General features: G+C 42.6%; 1 protein-coding gene across 1 annotated transcript; it reads left to right on the top strand.

The window, feature by feature from the left end:
- The first annotated feature begins 258 nt into the window (after positions 1-258).
- LOC108536339 (bcl-2-like protein 12) lies at positions 259-12,688 on the top strand. The gene is given in 5 exon segments (XM_017882999.1): positions 259-346; positions 923-993; positions 1,194-1,300; positions 11,808-11,888; positions 11,890-12,688. Coding segments are annotated over 5 exon segments (1,146 nt in total).
- Positions 12,689-13,422: the final 734 nt, after the last annotated feature.

Here is a 13,422-nt window from a genome sequence, read left to right as displayed (position 1 = left end):
TTGTTCTGGTTTTTTTTTTGTTTGTTTGTTTGTTTTTTTACCTCATTTAGTCTTTAACCTTCTCAGGAAGGTACTATAACTAGCCCCCTTTTATAGAGGGAAAAACTGAGATATAGGAAGTTTATATAAGATCACTCAGGTCATCTAAAGCGACAGAACCAGGAATTGGAGTAGCCAGAGGATTCTAACAGCTTGAGCTTTTCAGTACCACACTATCCTGGGAGGTGGTATTTAAGATAAGGAGAGGTAGCTGCTGAGATGACAGCACCAAATTCCGTTAGCAGCCATGAGGCCCCTGCTCCAGCTACAGTGGTTCTAAGAGGGAAGTATTTACATGCCAATGAAGGTGAGTCACTAAAAATCAGAATCCTTTCTTTAGAATTTCTAGCAACCCACAATATCTGCTTCCAGAATAGGGTAGAGACTTTTCAGAGCTCCTATATATCTTGCCCTACCCAAGTTACGGCTAATTTCTGTTATACCATCAATCCCCAGAGAATCAAAGTGGAGATGGACTTGGAAATGATATTGAATAAAAGGCAAAAGATTGAAGTCCCAGTTCAGGAATGGACTTAGCCCTTCTAGGCCTTGTTTTCCTTGTGTGTAAAAGGAAAAAAATAATGCCCACTACATAGGATGGTGAGAATCAAACCAGACAGAGGCATGCAGAACTTTGATGGCACATATTTTTGACATGCAAGGATTTTTTTTTTTTTTTTTGTCCTATCAGTCAAAGGGCACATTACAACCAAATTCTATAAACACCTATGACAAGACCATGTGAATCCCAAAGAGCCTTCCTTTGTAGTATTATTATTAGTCTTGGTCAGGTCATGTTCCTTTTTTTTTTCGTCTGTAAGAGGAGGGATATTAATCACCAAGGTTGCCTCCAATTTTGGTATTTTGTGGCTTTGTGTTCCAGGTGTAGGAAAACCAAACCCAGGGTTTCTAAATGGCAGGTTAGGCACTTCTAGGCAACCTTACTCTTCTAAGGTGAACAGTCACATTCCTCACATCCCATCTCTCACACAGGAAATCTAACATCTATTATAATTATAGTGGTTCCAATGGCCAGCAAGTTCAAGTGTTAGAGAAAAAGATAACTGGACTGTCTACAAGAGATGGGTGGATATCCTGTTTCACAGGCAACCTGTTAGAAGTGGGGTGATAGCATTCTTACACTTTTGTTCCAGGTAGAACCAGACACACGAGGAATGCAGGACAATGTGACCTTTGAGGGAGCTTCTAGCCTTGTGATCTCATGTGACTGCTTCACTGATAAGTATCACTTGAAGCTGATGTCAGGTATGACCAGCCCAGGGCTCTCACAGGCTTCCTGCCTCTCTGCAGGGTCTCTACACAGGGGACTCTCAAGTGCTAGACAATGTCAACAGGGGCAGTCATAACTTGAGGGGGTAACTGGAGCGTGGTCCTGTAGCAGCTGTGTGCTAGCTGAATGCTCTCCCAGTCCCTCCAGAGCAGGGCTGACCCCATTCCAAGGGAAGCTAGTCCCCTGGGGAGCATAGGAGCTGCAGCTGGGAATGATGGATCCATTCTCAAAGGGAAAGAACATGAGGGGATCAGTCAGTCTGGTCATAGTCCACTATATAGACCACCCCCAGTGGTCTCACCCCCTGGGCTCTGCCAGCCTCAAGCAGGTGATGGGACAGTTCACCTATGCAACATGAAGCCTGGTTAGCAGCCTCAAGATTCATCATGATGCCAGTGGGCTGAGCTGCTGGCACATTACCATGAGATGAGCATGGGTAGCCTCCCCAGGCCCCATGCAGTGGGAACCCACTATCAGTTCATTCTGGGTCTCCAGCAGGCCATGCTCATTTCTGCCTTGGCTGTTCCCTCCTGAAATGCTTGGTCGTCAGCCTTGCACAGCTGGCTCCCTTCTGTAACTCAAGTTTCATTTCAAATATCACTTTCTTAGGCCTTCCATGGACACAGCCTCCCCAACCCTCTATCACACACCCTGTTTTGTATTTCTTATAGACCTTTTCAATTTCTGAAGTGATCCCATTCATTTGTTTTTCATGTTTATTTTCTATTTTCTCTGTTAGAATGTGAGCTCAGTTAGAACCAAGACCTTCTCTGTCTTCACCAATCAATGCTCAGCACCTAGAAAAATGTCAAGCAGATAATGCAGAATCAATAAATATCAGTAGAATTAGTTAATCCTATCTAGGACAGGTGTGCAGTGGCATGAACAGCGTTTCTCTCTATGCTCTAAAGCAGTGGTGAGATTTCAAGACTCCAGGGTGGCTTTGGTAGATACTTTTGAATACCTAACCATTGTAGGTGCCATCCCCTCTTCTTCTATCCGTTAAAGATCTGAGAATCATTCTCTGAGCCATGGGAGCTGGCTCCTGGCACTCATGTTTTTACTATATAATTTTCTCACTTAGGAATGTTTTTGGTTGCAGGCAAAGGCAACAATAACAACAACCTATTAAAGTATACTGTGATGTCAACAAATAGGTTTTCATTTTTCTCAAATAAGAACAAATCAGGAGGGATGCTGTCCAGTGTCAGTGTGGCAGTTCAACCATACAGGGACCTTGGCTCTTTCTCCTTTGTGCCCTCTATTCTTAGCACACGGCTTTCCTATCATACTTGTCACATCACAGTTACAAGATGGCTGCTGAATCACCAGGCATCATGCCTGCATTCCAGAGAAGGAGAAAAGCAAAAGGAATCAGAGCCATGCCTGGGAAATCTGTTGTTCCTTTTTATAAGAAAGACAAAAGCTTTCCCAGAATCATATCCAACTAACTTCTATTTATATCTCCTACATTAGACTTGGGTCACAATGCCACTCTCAACCAATTACTGACAAAGAGAAATGGGATTACTATGACTGGTTTAGACTATCACAATTCATCCTCTGAGACTGGGGTGGGAATGTATCTTCCCTAAGATCAAGCTATTGTCACACTGTCCTGAACAAATTGGGATTCTAACAGGAAAAATGAGAGAGACACGGCTGTTAGCTATGCTATAGCTAAATGAACGAGAGGGGGATTTGACCAATAATTGGGCCTATACACTTCTCTTTGCCAAGAATTACAGCTGAGACACAGACACAGAGAAAAAGGGAGATCCCCTGCACCATTGTGTTTCTGAACTTTCTTGAGATGTGGTTGTTTAAATTCTTTAAATTTTGTCAGATGCTTAAGTATTTTACTACCCTAAAAGTGTCTTCTTTTCCTGAAGCAAGTTCAAGGTGATTTCTGTCGTTTAAAACCAAAGTGTCTTTGTTACAGGAGCGTCTAACTACAAACATTCTGCGTGGCCCAATCAGGCTGCGCTGCATGGTTTATATAGGGTGTCAGACAGTCATTCACACCTCCCTCAGGAACAGCAGGGCCCTTTGCACCAAACCCTCTGCTCCTCCTGAGGTGACCAGAACACTGTAGACATTATGTCATCAGCCTGACAACATCCTCCTTTTCCCTTTCACGTTCAGACAGCATTTGCTGAGGTCCCAAGTGAACAGAGAGGCCTTTGGACACTAAAGGCCTGTGCTGTACAGAGAGATGGAGGTTGTACAACATCATCCACACTAACTAGTGGAGCACTGGGACTGCTGAGATGTCACATCACAAGTCCATGACAAAGGCAAAAAACACACCGTACCTTCTGATCATTAGCCCAGTGCTCTTTTTTCTTTTCTAAACCACCTGATTATCTAGGTCAAACACAAAAACATTCACACAGTCATCCACACCCCCTCAATGAGGAAAGACTGTAATGTGTAAAGCCTGCCCAGCCCAGCTTAGGATTCCCTTCCTGCTAATAGCCACAAGGAATATTTTGGGGCAGATTACAAGGATTATCACTCACCTGTTCTACAAGGATATCTCAACAGATTTCTTGCTCTGTCATCTCTAAACCTGATCTAAATTCTTTGTTAATGTGTATCTTTCCCCAACTTATGCAAATTTTAGACAGGGTTTCTCAAAATGTGTTGCTTGCAACTTATGGGTTTTACATGAACAAATGGTTCTGTCAGATAACTTTTGGAAACACCTGGTTAAAGAAATTTAAACGGCTTTTTCATTGCCAGACATTGCAAAGCTGTCAATATTCTAACATGCATGATGAATATCTAAGAAAGGGATGCAGCATGTGGCATTTTCCAAATTTATTTAATCACTTAATGAAAGTTTTTTTCTTGACATATATGAAAGACTGATAATCTAAGAGATGAGCTTTGGGAGACACTGCTGGTGGGAAGGAGTGCAGGGGTACATCCTAAAACCTCCTACCCATAAGTACCAAGAGACATATTCTGTGACTTGGTTTTGTAGGTAAGGCCTGAACTTAGGTGTTCCCTAGTAAATATTGCTAGATAGTTAGAACTACCACTTAGCACACAGCACCCGAGTCCTGCATGACAGCTGCTATACTGGGCAGAAGCACCTTGCTGTATGGGGGCAGTATACTGTGTTCTTGGACTAATCACGTTATTTCTCTCAGCATTAGGTTCCCCTCCTTGAAAATAAGCATTTTAGGCCATGTGAGAATGGGAAGAATGAAGTCATTACTAGAGAGTTCAATACACTATTAGTTTTCTTCTGTTCCAACCTTTAATCCAAGCAATTTTGGTTGATGTGAGGGTAATAAGCCACATTGACTTCAGTGACCTGACATGAATTAAACACTTATTTGTCTTGTCTAGATCCACTTTCCCGAAAAGACCACTTGGCACAACATAAAAATATCCTGCCTACCTATATGCAAACATATCCCTAAATATCTGGCACTGATTCCGTTGCCACCTAAACTTTATATGCTTCAAGCATCCCTGAACTGACAACATGATTTCAGGAGAATTAAATGCCTGGATTGACAATAGTTCTGCCAAAGCTTCATCTGTAGGACATCCAGAAAGAAAAGCTCCTTTCCCTGGCAGGCTATTTTTCAGGGGTAGAGAAACTCAAGTCAAAGAAGAGAAAAACTGAGCAAACTTATTTATCATCACAATTTAATAATATAAACTGCAATTCATAAAATCAGTCTGAGAGAATTTTGTTTCTAACTCTAAAGGTTCAACATTAATAGCCATGTGATAATACAAAAAAATCATTGTTTATCTTTATCCCCAAGAGGAGTATGTTCAGGTTATGTTAATAAGGATCATAACTTCTCTGAATTTACTTTGGCCTTATACCTCTCCAAATGGAATCATTTGAAGTGTCTGAGAAAAGTTCAGGTTTTAACCACATCCCTGTCTCTTAGTTCTGTGAAAGAAGGAATGGTCTCTGTAGCAACGGGAACAATAATATTAAAAGGCATAGTAGTGTAATAGGAAAAAAATGAACAAGAGCATCAGAGGACCAAGATTCTAGTCAGTTTTCAGATAGTTGATGTGCTTAGGGGTTGGACTGTGTCCACCAAAAAATTCATATGTTAAAGTCCTAACCCTCAGTACCTCAGAATGTGATCTTTGGAAGAGAGGTCTTTACAGGGGCAATCAAGTTAAAATAAGGTCATTAGAGTAAGCCCTAATCCAGTATGACTGGTGTCCTTATAAGAAGAGGAAATTTGAAGACAAACATGCAAAGAGGGAAGATAATGTGAAGAGACACAGGGAGAAGATGGCCATGTACAAGCCAAAGGGAGAGCCCCGGAACACATCCTTTCCTTATAGCCTCAGAAGAAACCAATCCTGCCAACCCTTTGACTTGTGGATGCTCCATCTCCAGAACTGTGTGAGACAGTAAAGTCCTGTTGTTTAAGCCACCCAGTTCGTGATACTTTGTTATGGCAACCCTGACAAAGTAATGCAGCTGTTTTCCTGGGTAAGTCTTTTAATATCTCAGGGTCTCAGTCTCCTCATCTATAGCATTGTGGGGTAGATGGCCTTTGAAATTGCTTTTATCTATAAAGGTTAGTGATCAATGATGCAGGTAGCCTCTCTCCAACTCTCTAGAGATGTACACAAGTACCATCTTCTGAGAAAAGTTTTCCGTCTTATCTACAGATCAATGGATTATAGATGGGTTGAAACCAGCTTTGATTATCCCATCTGGCCACCCTAATTTATAATTCAGTAATGACTTTAGTAAGCAAAATAAGGAGGAAAGGAAGCTCATAGTCTCCTGTGAAAGGCTACAAACTCAGTTCATCTCTTTTTACAAGGAATTAATCATCTGGAAAAACTGACTTCTAACAGATTCTAATGGAGGTGCTAGGGTGGGGCTCAGGCAAAAAGATCAATAACAAATGTAAATTTTATGATGTGGTTCTCCATGGCGGAACCTCTGTCAAACAAATAATAAAAGCACACACTTTGTGCTCTCTTCACAACCCATTTCTGGACTCTCTGTCACTCAAATGTTTATCATGAAAGAAAACATGTTTCAGGTACAACTATTAAATTTCTGAGTGTCACTACCCTGTTCCATCTCACCAATAAAACAGTTAATAACAAGGACTTTTTGCAACATTTATCAACCTCTCATCAGCAAGTATTATCTTGGTAAAATCCCAAACTATTAATGCTTCTTCAAAGCCTGGAATATAGTATCAATGTCAGAATCATAATGGGTAAGAGGAACATTTTGGCAACAGAAATTGTAATTCTAAATGCTATAAAACAGAACTAACGTTCTAGCTCCCCTTCTCTGTACCTCATTGAATATATACTTTCCTGCCAAAAGAAATAGGAGGATAAGCATCCTACTCTATAATTCAATTTTATCATTGCAAACCAAGGTCACCTTCTTAAGTAGCTGAACAGCTGACTTAGCATCAAGTATACTAAAATAAAACTCAACATACTTTGCAAACATATATCCACCATTTAAATGGACAGTGCTTGCATCAGTCAGGATCCCAGTGAGAAAGAACACTCATATTAGGATAATTCAAAGGAGGTTTATTTAATAAGGAACTTTTTACAAGGGTGTATACAAGATGTAATAGAACCACAAGGGTTTGCAGGCAAAAACCAAAGATTAGAAGCTGAAGTGCTTACACCACCCTTATGCACAAGGAGATGAGGAGTTGCCAGAAGCAGGAAGAAGAAAGTCATGTTGAGAGGAGAGCCCAATACCCTGATTTTACTTACCTCCCTCACTTCAGTTTCCTCCCAGGACACCCCATTGTTCAAACCCAATTACAGACAGAAAAAAAAGAGTGCCCATTAAAGTGTTCCATGAGGGTCAGCCTCTAAAGACCAGGGTGAGTAGATTTGGAGGGGGTGATTGGACAATATATAGCATAGTGCTAAATAACCCCAACAAACTCACTTGGATACTATTTGTAAATTTTGAGAGTAGAAAGATGTCTACTCCTGTTCACCACTTTATTCCCAGCTGTATCATTCCAATACCAATGAATTCTCTGATTTTCTTGTTACCGGTGGAGGCTGTCTACGTTTTGGGCATCTTGAACAAAGAATTGGACAAAACGCACAAAACAAGGAAGGAATGAAGGGATTTATTGAAAATGAAAGTACATTCCACAGTGTAGGAGCGGGCCTGAGCATAGGGGCTCAAAGGCCCTGTTACAGCATTTTTAGGAGTTTAAATACCCTCTAGACAATTCCATTGGTTACTTGGTGTATGCCCTACATAAATGGAGAGGATGAAGTAAAATTACAAAGTCATTTACTCAGTGTACATCCTATGGAGAGGATATTTCCTGTCATAGCTGAAGTGTGAATGGGCCTTATGTCCCCTGCCTCCAAACCCTATTTTCCTGCCTCACTCTGAAGCCAACTGGGTGGCAACAATTCAACTTGATTCAGACACTGGCTACCCAGAGTTAGCCTAGACCCCACACAGTAAGGCTTCGGTTCCATAAGAAGCCCTCACTTTAGCTGCTAGCTGTACATGATGTCTCCAGGCTACTGCACTTCTGCCCAGTCTACCACAAATTTGGGGGTTTCCACAACAACTCCCCAGGTTCAATAGTTTGCTAGAATGACTGGCAGACTCAGAAAAGCTATCTACTTTCAATTAAACTTTTATTATAAAGGATACAATTCAGGAACATCCAAATGGAAGTGATGCACAGGACAAGGTATGGGGCAGGGAGGGGACACAGCTCTTCCATGCCGTCTCTGGGTAATACACCCTCCCAATATGTCAATGTAGTCACCAACCAGGAGGCTCCCTTACCCTTATTGATTCAGAGTTTTTATGAAAGCATCGTTACCACATAGACAGGATTTACTAAAGCATTTCCTACTGCTGATTGAACTCAGTCTCCAGCCCTCTCCCCTCTCTGGAGGTGGGGAGGAAGGCAGGGCAGAGCTGACAATTCTAACCCTATAATCAGGTGGTTGGCTCCTCTGGCGACCAACCCTTATCCTGAAGCTATCTAAGCACTGCCCTCTTTAGTCACCTCATTAGCATGCAAAAGACACTCTATCACTCAGGAATTTACAAAGGTTTTAGGAGCTCTGTACCAGAAACTGGGACAAAGACCAGATACATATTTTTTCTCATGTTACACCAACACATTGTACCACACAGGACCTGGCCCATAACAGACACTCAATATTTACTCATGGATGATGCAGTCTTCAGTAGGCCACTCTAGGGTTCTTTCTTCATTCTTTCCTGCCTTATTTTCAAGGTATTAGTGCATCTGTTAGGCCTAAATTCTACATGGTTTTAAGATCCACGTCCCCCTCTAGCTGGATACCTTGAGAAGACAAACCTTAATGGCTCCCTGAACCTTAGAGAAATTCACACCTCTTGACATCCCAGGCATAGGTAGACTCAAAGAAGAAATATTCACTAAGATCTTTTAGAAATGGATTCTTAACTATTGATGAACTAGCTTCTTCAGTCTCTTCACAGTTTCATCTCTTCCGTCATCAACCACCACGCTCTTAGGTCATTAAAAAGAGGAGGAAGCTAAGGTTGGACATTTTCTGGGGGTGGTGGGATATTTTGTTCTAATGTCATATGTTGTACATCATGCTACCAAAAAGAATGTACATTCTGGATGGTTACACAATGATGTGAGTTCCACCTTATTCTTTAAAAACTCCAAGTGATCAACATTTTACATATTATGGGGGAAAAATAGATTTCTACCAGGAGAAAATGTGAAACCAGGAATGAGGAAAACAAAAGGATGGAGCAAGGCTATTCCAAATCAACTTAAGAAAAGAAAGTGAAAACATAAACCCATTCAGGGCTAACATATCTTGAAAACATGATGTGAAAGTTTGAGATTTAAATAGGGGTAAGGCGGAAGAGTGTTGAAGTTTTGTACCTATGAGCAGAGCAAGGTGTCATTCTGGGGACGGATAGGTTTCCCTATGGCTAGTAATGGCTTTCTAACATTAACAAAATGGACAAAGCTCTATTACCAAACTCTGGGTTCTCTACATGAAGAGTTATCCAATAGCTTGAATAGGTCCTTTAGGGGAACATTTTTAGCCCTGCTCACACACTCATAGCCAACCTTTCTGTGGAAGTGGGGTGCCTTTCAGCCTGAGCAAAAGTAGTAAATGGATTCCTGAATTTCTTCAGTTGAGTGTCCTCTCTGGGTAATGCATCCTCTGTGCATGAGACACTTGCTTTGATCAGTAAGCACACATATCATCACTTCAGGCACTGATCAAGAAAATGCAGCCAAGAATAGATTGTGATATGCAGCTTGCAAAAGTTTGCTAGAGACTCTTGATACTAGGAACAATTGCCTAAGGTCATTGTTCTAAAGCCAGTTGATCATCCTAAATAACCAGGTGGGGAGGGATAGACAGGTAGGTCATTGAAAGGAAAGACAGCAACAGAGAATGGAGTGAATATCTGAGCCCCACTCAAAGTTGTACTTAATCAAAATTTCTAAAGGGAGGGACTTTTAAAAGTCACAGCCTTTCTCCCTCCCCACAATCATACAGCAGTGAAAGGTAAATCAATTATCCTTTCCATATCTCTATACTATACTTACCTGGATTGGGTACATTAAAATAACATGGAGAATCTTTTCCAAATATTCTGAACCTCCTCTCTTCCCTTCATCCCACCTCTTCTTCAGTTGAAATCCACTGAGCACTACTTCTCTATTACACTCAGCTACTAAAAAGAAATATATTTGGGTCACATATCTTAATTCCCTGCTGACATACTTTAATGGAATTAATATTTAACAATACACACTTGACTTAGATCAGAAATGCCTTACAGGAGTTACCTATTTGAATTTTACATTGTTACATCTTCTGGAAAATCATAGTTTCAATCATCTGACACATTGTCCCATGTCTATTACATAAACCCTTCACAAAAATTCCATGTCAGAAGAGAGGTGGTCCCCCCAGCAGAACATGTCTGTGCCTTTCTAACAGACCATGATAATAAGATAATGCAAAGCATTGCCCCAGTGTCTCAGTTGCTAGGAAACAAGCCTTTTTTTAAAGAAATAACTGTGCATATTGATAAGAATCCTTTGAAGTGGAGCCTTATAAGACAATGCTGTCCAACAGAACTTCCTGTGATGATAGAAATGTCCTATACCCATACTGTCCAATTCAGTAGCCAGTAGTCACATGGCTAGTGAACACTTAAAATGTGACTAGTGCAACTGAAGAAATTTTACATTTTATTTAATGTCAACTAATTTAAACAGCAGCATGTGGCTAGTAGCTACATGAACAGCACGACTGTAAGGTTACTTTTTCTTTCAGACTTTGGAGTTAGTACTTACATAGAAGTAAAACAATAGAATTTTTTATGGTAGTTTCAATTTAGGTGCAAATACTATGCTTAAATTATGAGTGTCATTGTCTTTTAGTAATATTGTTTGAAAGGCCTTGACTCTAGAAGCTTGGCTGCTTCCAATAGAGAGGAAGAGTCTCACGTCCTCTCTCTAGGGCAGACTTATTTAACAGGACATGTCTCTAGTCTGGGCTGACGACAGAATTGCTGACCTTCTGCTGAACAGTGCCACTCCACCTAAGTGATGGTGGGGAGTGGGGATAACATTTATTCTCCCCTCAGCTAGGGAGGGACCCTTCAATATTCCAAACTCACCTAATAGAGGGAGGGAAGGAGGTGGCTTTAAAGCTGCTTTGTTTAATTTACACATGGAGAAAGTGCTGTCTGTTTAAGGAAGAGCCCAGTGCATTTGCCAGATTTCTCAACCTCGACACTACCGACATTTGGGTCTGATAATTTCTTTGTTGTTGGGGGCTGAATTGTATTTTATCAGATGTTGAGCAGCATTGCTGGCTTCTACTCATTAGATTCCATAGCATCCCCCATTCCTCCTAGTAGTGGTAACTGAATATTTCCCCAGACGCTGTCAAATGTCCTCTGGGGGGCAAAATCACCCTGGATTGAGAACTGTTGACTTAGACAGTAAGGTTTTAGACTGGAGACAACTTAAGAAAGGAGACCCAATCTAGCTTAGTTTTTTTTTTTTTTTTTTTTTGCTGTTACTTTGTTTTATTATTATTTTTTAAATATCCAGTCCCTAGCAGATGCCTGGTACATGATAAGCATTCAAGTAAATATTGCTTGGATGAATAAAAAGCCACTGTTATATATTTTTAACCTTTAAATTATCTACTTCAGTGCCTAACATAGTGTAAGAGCCAATGAACACATGTTTTCTGGTCTGTTAATATTCTTACAGGTGTTAACAAAAAGCAAGAATTCCTACCAATGACTATTTGAGGAAGAAATATCATAGGAAAAATAAATCTTTTGCATATCTTAACGTGCATGAAGCCATCTTCCTGGCCTGTTAGGAATTCAAGCTAGAAATGTAAGTCTAAAAATATAGTCTTACCATTTCCAAAGGAAGGGCCGTAATTGCAAGTGAAAAAGCAAGGCTCCCTTTCTTCCTTGGGCCAGTTACCGACCCGGCCCAGTCCGCAGGCGCGGGAAAGTTGAACTAATAAAGTTTGTATGAGTGGAGGCGGCGGCAGGTTGAGTGGAGGAGGCGGCGGTGAGGCCCCGGAGCAGGCTTTGAAGAGCTGGGGCTCCGGCTCCGGGAAGACACGCTGAGGGTCCTGGCTGCCTTCCTTAGGCGTGGTGAGGCTGCTGGGTCTCCTGTTCCAAGTCCACTCAGCCCTGCCCAAGAAGAGCCAACAGACTTCCTGAGCCGCCTTCGAAGATGTCTTCCCTGCTCCCTGGGGCGAGGAGCAGCACCCTCTGAGTCCCCTCGGCCTGGCTCTCTGCCCATCCGCCCCTGCTATGGTTCAGAGCCTGGCCCAGCTACTCCAGACTTCTATGCCTTGGTGGCTCAGCGGCTGGAACAGCTGGTCCAAGAGCAACTGAAATCTCCGCCTAGTCCAGAATTACGGGGTTCCCCACCCACAGAGAAGGAAGCCATACCGCGGAGGCTGGTGGCCCTGCTGGAGGAGGAGGCAGAAGTCATTAACCAGAAGCTGACCTCGGACCCCGCCCTGCGCAGCAAGCTGGTCCGCCTATCCTCCGGCTCTTTCGCCCGCCTGGTGGAGCTGTTCTGTAGAGGGGAGGACAACTCTCGCCCGCTGTTCTGTAGCCGGGAGGATAACTCTTGCCCAAGCCGAGCATGCTCCGGGCCCCCGACTCCTTCCCCGGAACCCCTGGCCCTTCTGGCCCTGGCCATGGAGCTAAGCCGGCGCATGGCCGGGCTGGGGGGCACCCTGGCTGGACTCAGCGTGGAGCACGTGCACAGCTTCATGCCCTGGATCCAGGCCCACGTGGGCTGGGTGAGCCATTGAAACCTCTCTCTCCGGGCCTCACTTTACCCAACTGTCATGTGATAGAGGTTCTTAGGTTCCTCTCAGACCTCAGGTATTCTCCCAGCTCCACTGCGTTCGTTCTGTGTTGAGCCCTTGCTGTATGCCAGGACTGCAGTGATGAGTGTGGACGCTATGCCTGGCATCAATGACTGGGTACACTAATACTGTGAGCGTGAAACCAGTGGCTGAGTTTACTCAGGGACAGGCCGGGTGAGGTGGCTCATGCCTGTAATCCCAGAACTTTTGGAGGCCGAGGCAGGAGAATCATTTGAGGCCAGGAGTTCAAGACCAGCCTGGACAACATAGTAAGACCCCATCTCTACAAAAATTGAAAGTAATTAGCCAGGGTCAGGTGTGGCGGCTCACGCCTGTAATCCCAGCACTTTGGGAGCCTGAAGCAGGTGGATCATCTGAGATCAGGAGTTTGAGACCAGCCTGGCCAGGGTGATGAAACCCCGTCTCTACTAAAAAAAATACATAAATTAGCTGGGCTTTGTGACAGGTGCCTGTAATCCCAGCTACTCGGGAGATTGAGGCATGAGAATTGCTTGAACCTGGGAGGCAGAGATTGCAGTGAGCTGAGATCGCGCCACTGCACTCCAGCCTGGGTGACAGAGTAAGACTGTGTCTCAACAAAATAATATAATAATAAAAACCGGGTGCGGTGGAAAAAAATAAAATAAAAATAAATGAAAAAAAAAAACAAGAAAAAG

The sequence above is a fragment of the Rhinopithecus bieti genome, unplaced genomic scaffold (genome assembly GCF_001698545.2).
Source record: "Rhinopithecus bieti isolate Rb0 unplaced genomic scaffold, ASM169854v2 scaffold_641, whole genome shotgun sequence".
In the NCBI taxonomy this organism is placed as follows: Eukaryota; Metazoa; Chordata; class Mammalia; order Primates; family Cercopithecidae; genus Rhinopithecus; species Rhinopithecus bieti.
Note: the sequence above shows the minus strand (reverse complement) of the source record. Positions and strands in the feature narration are given on the sequence as shown.